This window comes from Rhincodon typus, chromosome 34 (genome assembly GCF_021869965.1).
Source record: "Rhincodon typus isolate 14 chromosome 34, sRhiTyp1.1, whole genome shotgun sequence".
Taxonomy (NCBI): Eukaryota; Metazoa; Chordata; class Chondrichthyes; order Orectolobiformes; family Rhincodontidae; genus Rhincodon; species Rhincodon typus.
The window spans coordinates 17,381,814-17,395,785 of record NC_063365.1 but is presented as its reverse complement, the minus strand read 5'-3'; the positions used below and the strand labels follow the sequence as shown (position 1 = coordinate 17,395,785).

The window sequence follows — 13,972 nt, the reverse complement described above, 5'->3', positions numbered from 1 at the left end:
ACATTACAATAATCTCATTCTAACATTCATGGTTTCTTTTATCTGGACCTTTCCCACCTAAGCAAGAGCAATTTTAAATTGTAACAAATTGCTTTTCCCTGAAATTCTTTTCATGGTTACTAATTGATCCCAGATCTGTGCATTAGGTAGGAGCATTTACTTGTCTTATGGGTACTTCTCCTTCTCATGTGCAACACACTATGGTCCTGTCAAATTGAAAGGACAGAAGAGCTGTCTCTATGCTCCAGTGAAAGGCAGGATTTGCTTTAGTTTTGTCCGATGTCAAACTCCCTTCACACTCCCCTCTGTTACACAGGAATTCCTTTGCCTCTTTTTACAGGTTTCCCCTTTTCTTCCTCCCAAATGATAGTTGAAATCAAAAAGATCTGGGCAGGCACATATTCTATGTTTTTTGTGCTGAAAAAATGTCACAATGCACTGGAGCACAACAGCACAACCATATCCATCACTGTCAGAACTCTACAACTGCAGAAATATAGCTAGAAATAGGAACATGCACAGACTATAAATTATATTCTGTTTCCCCTATGAAATGTGCTACTGAAAGGGCTTGCAAGTCTGCTTTTCCCAAGGGTCTGTTTCCTTGGAGCCCGCCATCAAATTCCTTCTTTCACGTCCATCCCCCACCTCCACCATTCACCGTCTTGGCACAGGAGGCCTGTGTACAGAGACAGGCATAATCCAGCAGAGGAACAATGGACCAAATGGCCTCCTTATACTCTGTGATCATAGGACACTCTGGTACAAAACCTGCCAGTGCAACACAGGGGCAAGTGTTTTGGGTATTTTGCTGCTTTACTGAGAAACGTTAATCATTAGTGGCTGTGGTTCAGTTGGCAGCACCCTCAGGTCCGAGTCAGAGGTTATGGGTTCAACTCCCATTCTAGGACTTGAGCATCAAAACAGAGACTGACACTCTGGTCAAGCACCAATAGAATGCTGCAATTGTTGGAGATGCCGACTTTGTAAAAGGTCGATGGTGAGATGTCAGACTGAGGCCACATTCCCTCTCTCAAATGGATATGAAGATCCCATCACAGTATTTCAAGGAAGACTAGGAAAATTCTCCCTGGTCTCCTTGCCAATATCGATCCCCCAGTCAATATCACTAGAACAGATGATCTTATCGTTATTACAGTGTTGCTTGTGGGAGCTTGCTGTGCACAAATTGGATGCTGCCTGCACTTCCTACATTACAACCTTGATTGCGTCATTAGTTGTAAAGTACTTTGGGATGTAAGACATGAAAGGCGCTCTATAAATGCAAGCTTTTTTTTCAATTGTCTCCATTGCCAAACGAAGATTTTTTTATTCTTTCCTGGGTGTGGGAGTGCCGACATTTGTTGCCCTTCCCTAATTGCCCTTGAACTTAGTGACTTCCTAAACCTCTTTACAGGGCAGTCAGTGCCAACCACATTGCTGTGGGTCTGGAGGCACATGTAGGCCAGACCAGGTAAGGATGACAGATTTCCTTCCCTATAGGGCATTAGATATCTAGATTACTCAGGCAGTGACTATACCACCAATAAATGAATGAGGTTTGATCAAATAATAAGTTACATTAAATAAGGTTCATCCACCTTTTATGAAGAAGCATATTTGGAGATACGGAGATCCCTGATGTACGAGTTACACAAATGCTCACACTTACGAATGTGATCCCATACAAGGGTGTTATTTTAAAGACTTGACGTACTGTAGTTACAAACGGCTGCTCTACATTGTCCTGCATTGTGTCCTAACTTGCGTACAAATTGATGTGCAAACAGGCTCCAGAACAGAACCCAATCACAACCCAGGGACTGCCTGTCTCCGTTCTGTGACTGCAAAGGAGCAACATTGAAGAGATGAAAAGATACAAAGTTTAACTGTGTGGCTGAATTGATCCGTCTTCCAACCAGTGGTTATTTTTGTCTGTCACATCTTATCCATTATATTTGAAAATATCGGCGTGATGTATCTGTCAGGCTTAACTTCATACTTGCATTGAACAGATGGAACTGGTAATTTACTTCATTGCTGTGCGTAGATTGTCTGCTATGTTCTCTCACATTACAGAAGTGACTAGAGTTCAGAAGTACTTTTCATTGGCTGTGGCTATGAAAGGCACTATATAAACACAGGCTCTTTCTACCTTATTGTTGTAGTATAGTCATTAAAGCGAAAACAAATGAGGGAGATGAAGTTAATTTTTTAAGTCTTATGCATTGTTTGCACTTCACAACATGTACCTTAAAAGTTTAGATTTTAAAAGAAGGTTTGCTTTTATACACTATTAACGCCAGGCAGGCATTACAAAGCATTTTACAATCAATGACGTATTTCTGAAATGCAGTCATTGTTGTATGGAAGGAAGTGTGACAGCTGACAGCAAGTTCCCACAAACAGCAATGAAATATTAGAAGCAAATTACTGCAGATGCTGGAATCTATGCTGAAAACAAGACAAAAAAAAAATGCTGGAAGCCGCAACAGATCTGGCAGCATCTATGGAGACAGAGCAAGCTAATGTTTCAATTCTAGGTGACTTTTCATCAGAGCTGATGCAAAGTGTGGAGTGGGCAGCATTTATGCAATAGTGGGGGTTGGGGGTGGAGTACTGGGGGAGAAAGTGATAGTGCACATTCTCCCCCAGTACTCCACCCCATTCCCACCACATCTAACACATCTTCAGGCATCTAGAAACAACTGTACGTTGACCAGAAAATAAGGCCATATCCTCCAATGCTGACCTTCAAGAAATACCTCTGTGTGATTCTGGTCTTCCCTTATCATAGAGCTTTGTGTTCACACGAGCAGCTCACTAATGCCCTTTAGAGAAGGAAATCTGCCATCCTTACCTGGTCTGGCCTACATGTGACTCCAGACCTGCAGCAATGTGGTTGACTCTTAACTATCATCTGGGCAATTAAGGTTGGACAGTTAATGTTAACTTAGCCAACTATGTCACATCTCAGAAACAAATGCATATTCTTTAAAAGTTCAGATATTTTTCAGTTCAGATATTTTTGGTCTAGTGGTTTAGACTAAGTCATTTCAATCTTTACACAAGACCATTTTTCAATTAATGTGTTGACCATAAATGCTAATCAGTGTATTCTGGTTTGCCTCTCTGAAGCTGAGCCGAATATTGGGAACCTTTGAATTGTTCAAGTAGATATTTGGAGACCCTCTGCCCTGCAAGGTATCTCACCCACTGCTAGGACTGAAAAATAAGATTGGAGATACACTGCCCACAGTTTTCCTCTCACTAATATCCATAAATAATCAATTATAGGCAGCACTTGAGCATTTCCTGATGGATAATGTATCACATCACAACTGGTGAGGTGGAAAATCCATCCTCCTATTTTCTAAATGAAAAGGGTACAATGAAGGTTCAATACTGATGAGCATCCAATTCCTCAACACTTCAACTCACCTGAACAAACTGTGTGAAATTTTGCTAATGCTTGAGTTGTAAGCTCATGTCAGTCATCCATCCATAAACCCCTCCACCTCTCTCCAGTCCCTGAAAAACCTATCCAATTCACCTCTTTTTCCACACTATCTGAACTCTTCCACTTTAACTGTCAGCTATCATTTAGCCTAATATTCTGGATTCAAGATCCATTGCACAGTCTGGGGGGAGTCATCTAGACTGACACTGCAGGTCCAGCTGCACTTTCAGAAGTACCACCTTTCAAATAACACAAAGTCAACATCGCATCTACTCTCTCAGGCGGGTAAAAAGAAAGATTGGTTGGCACTATTGAAAGGTGGCAGGGCATTTCTCCCAGTGTTCCTTAAAAACTACCTACATGATCAAGTTATTGATCACCTGCTTTGATATCTCTTTGTGCAACTTGGTGGCAATTTTTCACATTCCTGTGAACATTTTTCCTTTGCTAAAGTCACTATATAATTACCTGCTGGAGGATCTTGTGGTGCAGTGCCAGTGTCCCTATCTTGGGACCAGAAGTTCTAGGTTCAAATTTCTCCTGCCCCGGATCTGAGCCGTAACGCATCAGAAAAGGGGGACTGAATGAATGACTATAATTGCCAGCTGTTACTGTTTTCAAAGGTTGATTGTTTCACTGTCAAGACTGCTCTATGTCCAGGAGGACACTACAAGGATGAGTTTAGCAGCAATTTTGTTATAAATCTGCCAGGTGTTTTCCCCAAATCACAATTTCCTTCCATGTGGTATGCATTGTAGGACACTTAACAAGGAATTCATTGAAGATAGTGTTTGGCTGTGGTGTGTGGAGCAGAATTCAACAGAGGTTTGTAATATATCTCTGTACCACCAGGTGTCTCTCACACTTATTGAATATATGATCAAAAAGATTCTGAAGATTAAAAGCTTGTCCTGAAATGACAGGGACCTTTCTGCCTTTTTGCTTTTCATGTTAATAGAACGTTAGGATCAGAGGGTGAACCCAGCTGCCTTGTTTGACAGGGCTTGTTCTGTCTTTGCTAAAAACAACTGCTTCCGTGACATTGCATTGTGCTTACATTATGTGCACCAGTGTTAGACAGTCACCTAGCACCCCCCTCACTGCCAAAGTGTTCTGGAACATGGGCCAGGCTAACTTGAGAGACTTGTTGCTCCTACCCTTATTATTGAGGTCAATAATACAGGAACAGACACGAGCAAAGACCCAAATCATTCACCTGGACAGTGCTAACAGCAATACTCCTCAACTTCCCACTCCTAGAAAAATCTATCCATATCGCTCATTTAAGATTTTCCACACTAACTGAACTCTTCCACATTAAAAAGGTAAAGTTGTCATCGTCTTGCCAGACCATGGGGCTGCTCTCTCATTAGAGAGAGACAACTGGAGGTGGTTTAACCTGACGGTCAGCACGCCTCAGGCATGGGGAGAGTTCGAGAAGGAGAGTCCTTCATGGTAACCTCAGCCAGTGTGCGAACTGAACCCATGCTGTTGGTATCTCTCTGCATTGCAAACCAGCCATCGAGCCAACTGAACTAACCAATCCTCTCCCTTCCACTGTAACTGTCAGCTGTAGATATCATTTGGCCTAATGTTCTGGGTTTAAGGCCAGTTGTACAGACTTGTGTATGTTATCTAAACTGACAGCCAGCGCTGTCTGAGGGAATGCTGCATTGTCAGAAATGCCATCTTTCAAATGAGACATTGATTTAATGTCGCATCTGCTCCCTCAGGTAGGCAAAAAAAATTGCTTGTTTTATTTGAAAGGGGGCAGTGCATTTCTCCCAGATTCCTGGCTGATTTTTATCCCTCTATTAATATCAATAAAACAGATTATAGGATGATTTATCTCTTCGCTGCTTGTGGGAACTTGCTAGGTTTAAACTGGTAGCCATGTTTCTGACATTGCAGCAATGACCAGACTTCCAAGTGTCTGATTGGCTGTGAAGTATTTTTGGGACATCCCAAGATAGTGAAGGTTGCTTCAAGAACTTCAAGTTCTTCCTTGACTTTTGTCCATGGTGGGTGCAACAACGTGCACATCTGTAATTTTTCTAAAAGCTACCCTTCTGTGAATTGGGTCATCGGCAAACTTTAAGCAAGTAAGGTAAGGAACTTCAGTAGTTCAACTCAAGTTAGGGCTGTTTAAGAGGGGAGCAAAGGTTGCCAGTGTTTCATGCAGTCTAATGATCGAAGAGCCGTACTTGGTGATGTGCGATTGGGTCAGTTTTAGGGTAAGTACCTGCTTGTGGGGGTAAACATTGATGTGGCACTTGATGCATTCCTGGCCCATGTTTGCCCATGAGTTGCCGCTCATCCATTTCCTCTTGCACTTGGGGCACTTGTATTCACCGAAGCAGCGTTTCTTGCCCTGGTAAGGGGTCAGGCCTTCTCCTTTGGGGCGTGCCTGGCAAAGGAACAGACACAAAACGCATACATTAAAATGGCAACGCCTGCCAGCCAAGGTATCTCCAAGTCAGGTGGTGAGCAAATTTCGACATAGTCCATTTAAATCACCAGGTGAATTTTATTAAGAATATGCATGGTGAGATTTCATTTTAAAACATAAAGATTTGTTTGCAACATGTCGCATGAGGAAAATATCTGGCTGTTGATAAACAAGATGCTGGTCAGATTTGAAAGTTTCACCTCTTCAAACTTTGCATGAAATAGCTCAAATCACATTCAAAGAGATAGTTAGCCAACAGTAGGATTTTCATTCAAAAGAAATAAATGCTTTGGTTTCTTTGGATTTCTCCTGACATTAGTAACCTGACCTTGATCAGAGGGACTGGGAGACAAGGATTTATATGCTATTGCCAACCTACATCCCAACTTACATCAGAACAGCAACTGGTATCTATGTATCTGCAGGCATTGCCTCCAGCCATTGTGTAGAATCACAGAATCATACAGCATGGAAACAGACACTTCAGTTCAACTCATTCATATTGATCACATTTCCTAAACTGAACTAGTCCCATTTGCCTGCACTTGGCCCATTTCCCTCTAAGCCTTTCCTATTCATATCCAAATGCCTTTCAAATGTTGTAATTGTACTTGCCTCTATCACTTCTTCTGGCAGTACGTACCACCATCTGTGTGAAAAAGCTGCCCCTCAGGTCCCTTTTAAATCTTTCTCCTCTGACCTTAACCCTGTGCCCTCTAGTTTCAGACACCCCCACCTTGGGGAAAAGACCTTGGCTGTTTATTCTATCCATGCTCCTCATGATTATATAATCCTCTATAAGTTCATCTGTCAGCCTTCTATGCTCCAGGGAAAAAGTCCCAGCCTATCCCTACAACTTAAACCTTCTAGTCCCAGTAACATCCTTATAAATCTTCTCTGTATCCTTTCTGGTTTAATAACATCCTTCCTGTAGGAGGGTGACCAGAACAATACATAGTACTCCAAACGTCTTGTACAGTTGCAACATGACATTCCAACTCCTATACTCAATGCTCTAACCAATGAAGGCAAGTGTGTCAAATGTCTTCTTCATCACCCTGTTTTATCTGTGACACCATTTTCAAGGAACTATTTACCTGCACCCCTAGGTCTCTCTGAGAACATTCCCTAGGCCCTGCCATTAACTGTATAAGTCCTGCCCTGGTTTGTCTTTCCAAAATACAACACCTCGCATTTATCTAAATTAAAATCCATTTGCCATTCCTCAGCCCCTTGCCCAGCAGATCAAGAACTCATTATACTCTTAGACAACCTTCTTCACTGTCCACTATACCAGCAATTTTGGTGCCATCCGTAAACTTACTAAGCATGCCTCCTATATTCTCATCCAAATCATTTATACAAATGACAAACAACAGTGGACCCAGCACCAATTATTGCAGCACATCACTGGTCACAGACCTCCAGTCTGATCAAACAATCCTCTACCACCACCTTCTTGTTTCCTACAGCCAAGCCAATTTTGTATCCATTTGGCTACCTCTCCCTCGATCCCACGCTATCTAACCGTACTAACCAGTCTGCCGTGTGGAACCTTGTTAAAGGCCTTGCTGAAGTGCATGTAGACAATGTCTACAGCTCTGCCTTCATCTATCTTCTTGGTCACCTCTTCAAAAAACTCAATCAAGTTTCAGACACACGTTTTTCCACATTCTGACTATCTCTAATCTGTCCTTGCCTTTCAGAATGCATATAAATCCTGTCTCCCAGAATTACCTCCAACAACTTACCAACCCCTGATGTCAGGCTCACTGGCGTATAGTTCCCTGGCTTTTTCTATATAGCCTTTCTTAAAAAACAGCACAAAATTAGCCCCTTGCCAGTCTTCTACTCAACAGCAGAAGGATAGGCAGTCTGTTACATATTATTATAAAGCAGTGTAACCTCCAATCTACTGTGAACACAGTGTGCAAGATAAGCTCGTAACAATTTTATTTAACAAATAGAATCTACATACACGGCAAATGTTTGTCCATCTGCCTAAATCTAAGGAAATGCCTATACAAGATACATTCTGAAGTTAGTCTTTTAGCTCATTGTTACAAAGGTTTCATTTAAAGTGGATGAAAAAAGATACAGGGTTCAAACAAAACAACCACTCTAACTGATATTTCAGTGGGATTAAGGGAGTGTGGCTGACTAACGCAAACATTGCAATATGAAAGTTACAATAAGCAAGGGTTGCAAAATGTGTTTCAATATTTCTTATAAGTCAGATATATCAGACTGCATCCTGTCTAAGAATAGAGGGTGTTTTGAAATCCAGTCTGTACTTTAAGATCTACATTTAAGTGTAGCCTCAATAACATTATTGTAGTACCTTCAATTACTTGAAGAGTAGGAAGCCCTTTGTACCAAAAAGATAGTTTGAACTAATTTCCACAGATGCAAAAAGTGGATACGTTTCAAGAATAAAATTTCATTGGCTATAAAGCATTTTGGAATGCCCCAAGGTGTGAAAGGTCTTCTGTAAATACAAGTCATTCTTTAAGCATGACTGGTCAACAACAACTTATATTTATATAGCAACCTTAGTACTATATAATGAAATGCTCCAAGACGCTGAACAGGAGGATAATAAAATAAAGTATGACACCCAGCGATGTAGGGAGAGATCAGACCTCAAGACCAGATGCTTGGTCAAAAAGGCTGGATTTTAAGGAATCCTTTAAAGAGGAAAGTGAGGTAGAGAGGTGGACAGGCATAGGGTTAAGGAATTTCAAATCATGGGGAATAGCCAACTGAAGCCATGGAAACCGAGGGTGGAGCAAATGTGCCATTGCATTTACCACAGAATTCCTCTATGTGCTATTCCAGGCATTGGTTAATGTCTATATTTTTTGATGACTTAGTAAATTCATTAGAATAACAAGCAGAGGAATTTGAGCATCACTGTTGTTACAAACATTGTACTGATCATGAATCAAATATTTCCATCCCACAAATATTTGTAGTATTTCATGTGGAGCAGAGGTGGGGAATGTCCTCGTGTTACTAACTGTTTTGTTGTCAATCACCATGTCTCACACCCTTGAAGTGAATTCCTTCCATTTTTCAATCCATCCTGGAGGCCACTGTAAAGTTGAGAAGACTAAAATCGTAGCTATTGGCAATTCAACCTCTGCTTGCAGATGAGGAGCTACCATAGATACGAGATATAAAAGAATTGTGGGAGAATTGTGGGATCTCAAACCTAAGTAAGGGGAACAATGATTGAGATACCTCACGGTAACGAGCATTACTCCAGTACTTGCACACATATCCTCGGCAAATGTGGCAGGGCAAGAATTTGACGGAGTGCTACATTATTGGTCTTGGATCTAATGGTAACTAATCTTACCTAACCTGCTCAGGTACTTGTTTAAAAAAAAATCATCAGCACAAATCAAAGAAAAGCAGATTGTCCTCCCAGTAATCTACCCAATATTTCCATCTCAACAAAGGTCATCACAAACAACCGGATTAGTTTTTTTATTTGTTCTGGATGATAATAACAGTCATTATTTATATTATGGCCTTGGAGGGCAAGTGAGTATTAACAGTAACTGCGAAAGGAAGTGAAATATGTTGGTGTTATCATTTATAGTGCTGACCATCCAACCCTCCTCTAAAGGCCATCTCCATGGGCTAGTTATTAATGGCTCCAAAGTTTATTGTGGACAGTACAGTCTAGAACCCTTCCCTTAATGGCATTCCATCACACTAATAACAGCTAATGCCTGACATATCAGAGCTAATTCTAAACAATTATTTTAAGCGAACTTGAGTTTGTTTACATACAGCATTTCTGCACTGACATTACTTTCTCTCTGCACGTCATATCATTGGAATTATTATCTGAACCAAAAAAAAATTCTAACCCTGTTAGGTAGAAGTACAGAGCATACTTGCATTTATACAGAAAGACTTGCGTTTATATAGTGCCTTTCACAACCTCAGTGTGTGCTAAAGTAGTTTATAACCAATTAAGTACTTTTGAAGAGTTATCGATACTGTAATGCTGGACTCACAGCAGTTGAGTTGCATACAGCAAGCTCCCCTCAAACAATTAATGTTGGAAATGACCAGAAAGCCTTTTCTAGATGCCAGCTAAAAGGCCAGGTGAATACTCCCCTCATATTTTTTCCAAACAGATGGATCTTTTACACCTACTTGTTGGAGATTTCCTTTAGTGTTTCAGCTACAAGGTGGCACCTCTGACAGTTTAGCACTCGCTCAGTACTGCACTAACAGGCAGTTTCCATTGTTAATGTGGAGATGGGTATTTGTAACAAAAAGATTGTTTCCAAAAAGGACTGATAAAAATGCAACATGAACACATGTGTGGATAGAAAATTTGTAATAGCATTACACATTTCTAGATTACCATAGAACTGGTTAGGATAAAAGTTTTCAGAGTGGCTCGGGTGTTCCTGGAAACAAATCAATTCACATTAACAGATGGCGCATCAAACAATTAAGACAAGGGGAGGTTCGGGTGGTGGAAGGGACATTGTTTTTGGGGAGACTGCGGGCGCTGGAGTGTAAAAGTAAGGAATTCTTGCTCCAATCATGTAGGAATTGAATACAACCACATTTGGAATAAAGTCACCATAGTCCCAGAGGACAACAGGGCTTCTCTTTCATTAGAAAGATGTTTGGTGGTGAGTTTAACCTGGGCATTATAATGTCTCAGGTAAGGGACGAGGTTGAGAAGGAGCATTGGTAACCTCAGCCAATGCAGGATTTGAACCCACGCTATTGGTGTCACGACGCATAGCAAACTAGGTGGCACGGTGGCTCAGCGGTTATTACTGCTGCCTCACAGCACCAGGGACTCGGATTCAATTCCAGCCTCGGGCAGCCGTCAGTGTGGAGTTTGCACATTCTCCCCGAGCCTGCACAGGATTCCTCTGGGTGTTCCGGTTTCTTCCCACATCCAGAGCTGTCCAAGCTAGGTGAATTGGCCATGCTAAATTGCCCATAGTGTCCAGGGATATGTAAGTTAGGTGGATTAGCCATGGGAAATGCAGGGTTACAGGGATAGGTAGGGGACTGAGTCTGGGTGGGATGCTCTTCAGAGGGTTGGCATGGACTTGTTGGGCTAAATGGCCTGTTTCCATGCTGTAGGGATCTATGGAAACCAGCCGTCCGGCCAACTGAACTAACTGAACTCTTACCACTGGAGGATTGTATATGGATTTGATATCCATACCCAAGGAAGGATATCTCTGCCTTTGAGAGGAAGCAACAAGACTTCACTAAGTGGAATCTCTCAGATGAGAGAGCTGTCCTGTGAAATGTGATTGAGTAAAGTGGACTGATCTAATTGAGGTCAGCAGAGTGAGAGCTGAACTGATTAAACTATAACAAATTATTTCACATCTCAGTAGAGTACATGCTGCTTTCCCCTGGCTGGATCTCATTCTCAGGATTAAAAGTTGAGAAACTGTTCCATGTGAATCTTTGGAAGTTTTGAGTCAAAGAATCTGTGGATGCTCCATCAATGAATGTATTCCAGGATAGATTGAACAATTGATCAATTGATTTTTGGAATCTGAATTAATCACTGTGGGAATAAGGCAGGAACGCGGAGTTGAGGTAGAAGATCAGCAACAATTAATCAGCATGGTGGAGCAGAATCAAGGGGCTGAATGGCTTTCTCTATTTACGTTATGTCAAAAGAAGCACCATTTACAAGAATTGAAGTTTATTCCATTGCATCATTCCTCCTGCAATTGTGGAAGTGTGTGGGCCTTTAAGGCTGTAATGTATAATTATATTACCTTCTTCAAAGGAGTGCTTGGTTTAAAGACAGATCAGAATGAATTTCGTTTAACATTTTTCCCATGTGTTCAGGAAATCTATAGACTTGCATATGTTCTGAATATAGGTTCCCTGCCTCACTGCTGGAGCACAAGAAGCCCCCCTGAGCATCTTCCTGGGTGGGCTTTCACAGTGAGCATTAGCAGTCCTTTGTATTAAAAGGATCTCCCTTGTTTTGTCCAACTTTTATTGTTGGGTAGCAATCAAGAAATGCCAACATTGGCCAACACCTTATTTTACCTCAATAAAAACTTGAAAGAACTGTGGATGCTGGAACTCAGAAACAAAAACAGAAATTGCTGGAAAAGCTCAGCAGGTCTGACAGCATCTGTGGAGAGAAATCAGAGTTAACATCTCGGGTTGAGTGACCCTTTCTCACAGTTGACGGCAGCTAGGAAAAAGTTGGTTTTTGTGCAGAAGATAGGGTGAGGGGAGGGGGTAAGGAGTAAACGATAGGTGGAGATAGAACCCAAAGTGACAGGACAGTTGTCCAGACAAAGGAGTGGATAACGATCAGCCTAGGAGAAAGAATAGCTACTAATGGGGTCTATTGGTAGCCAACATTGGGTTGTGTGCAATAGCAGACCATGTGATAACAAGGCCTAGTGTGTGGGGTTTGGGGTAAGGACTTGGGAGAAGGTACTTCGAGCTCTAAAATTGTTGAACTCGATGTTGAGTTCCCAAGCAGAAAGTGAGGTGCTGTTCTTTCTTCCAGCTTGTGCTGAGCTTCACTGGATCATGGTGGTGTGTTGAAGTGGCAAATTTTTCAACCTTATTTTGCCTCTCTAACTCAGGATGTCAGTGGGCAAATGCTCCCCAACTATCACGAGAGTAAGTTCAAATCAGGCCGGGACTAAAGCATTCCATTTTGTCTCGGGTCAGCTCCTCATCTAACTAGGAACACAGGAATAGAAGATCCTGCCTCTGAAGATTTGCACATGATCCAGGACTCTGTGGCAGTAACCTGTCAGTTCACAAAACCTATGTGAAGGATGCTACAGGTTCATCCTCAAGACCGTCAATGTGGTCAGCTTAAACAGCCTCAGTTTCCCTCTCAATAATAAAATGCTTGATTAGCTGTGGCTCTCTAGCTCACATTTAAAGTTCAAAAGTCACTCGTTTTTTATCCCCCAGCTCATTAGGTTTCCCACCCAGCTGTTTATTTAAATGTTTGACACTGTCGAGCTGTCATTTGAAATCATTGTAACAATTACTGCAATTGCCGTGTTGCACAGGGACTGAATCATAATGTGCCAAATACAGCCTTGCAATCCATTAGGGGATAATTACTCACTAACAATAGCTTTCATTTATATGGTGCCTTTAGGGTGAGAAGCCATTCAAAAGCACTTCATGGGAGCATTATCAAACAATATGTGACAAATAGTCACTTAAGGAGATACTAGCACAGGAGCTGCAAAATCTTGGCCCAAGAGGTGGGTTTTAACTGGTGTCTTGACAAAGGAGAGAGGGGACAGAATTCTGGAGCTTAAGGGTTTGGCTATAGAAGTCACACCCTCCACTGGGGGTGACAAGAAAACAGATTGTATGCAAATGGTCTAGTTCAGAGATCACAACAAGTTTTAGAGCTGCAGGTAACAGATAAGGACAGGGAATGAAGGCATGGAGGTGTTCTAAGTCAACAGTGAGGATTTTAAAATGATAGGAGTTTTTATTGATTTTTTTTTCTGAAGAAGGGTCCAGACCCGAAACATCAGCTTTCCTGCTCCTCTGATGCTGATGTGTTCATCCAGCTCCACACCTTGTTATTTCAGACTCCAGCATCGGCAGTTCCAACTATCTCATTACTGATATTAAGGTGGTTTCTTATGACTGTGTGGATTGTTCGGAAGTGATGTCAGTTTCCATGTTAATCTGCAAATATTGCCTGCAGACCAGTTTTGGTTTAAGTCCAGGCAATTTTCATTTTGCCTTACGTAGGCTAACTATCAGTTTTCACCACTGCAGCTTGGAGCCTTGCCGATCCTGAAAAGTTGTGCCCATAGCTCATTGTTTTTTTTAATCCATCAGGAGAACAGACTTCCTCGGAAGAGGGGATCTCTCTCCATTTTGCTCTGACCCTGCCATCTCCAAATGGCACCAAACAGGGTGTAAAAATCAGCCAGAGATAGTAGGAACTGCAGATGCTGGAGAATCTGAGATAACAAGGTGTAGAGCTGGATGAACACAGCAGGCCAAGCAGCATCAGAGGAGCAGGAAGGTTGACGTTTCGGGCC

At 41.8% G+C, this 13,972-nt stretch overlaps 1 protein-coding gene across 1 annotated transcript in view; it reads right to left on the bottom strand.

Moving 5' to 3' along the window:
- Window positions 1-13,972, bottom strand: part of zcchc24 (zinc finger, CCHC domain containing 24) — a 534,935-nt gene that overhangs the window by 374,982 nt on the left and 145,981 nt on the right. Inside the window, exon 3 of the mRNA XM_048616245.1 lies at window positions 5,703-5,867. Within this exon, the coding sequence (XP_048472202.1) occupies window positions 5,703-5,867 (165 nt within the window). The remainder of the gene's footprint in view (window positions 1-5,702; window positions 5,868-13,972) is intronic.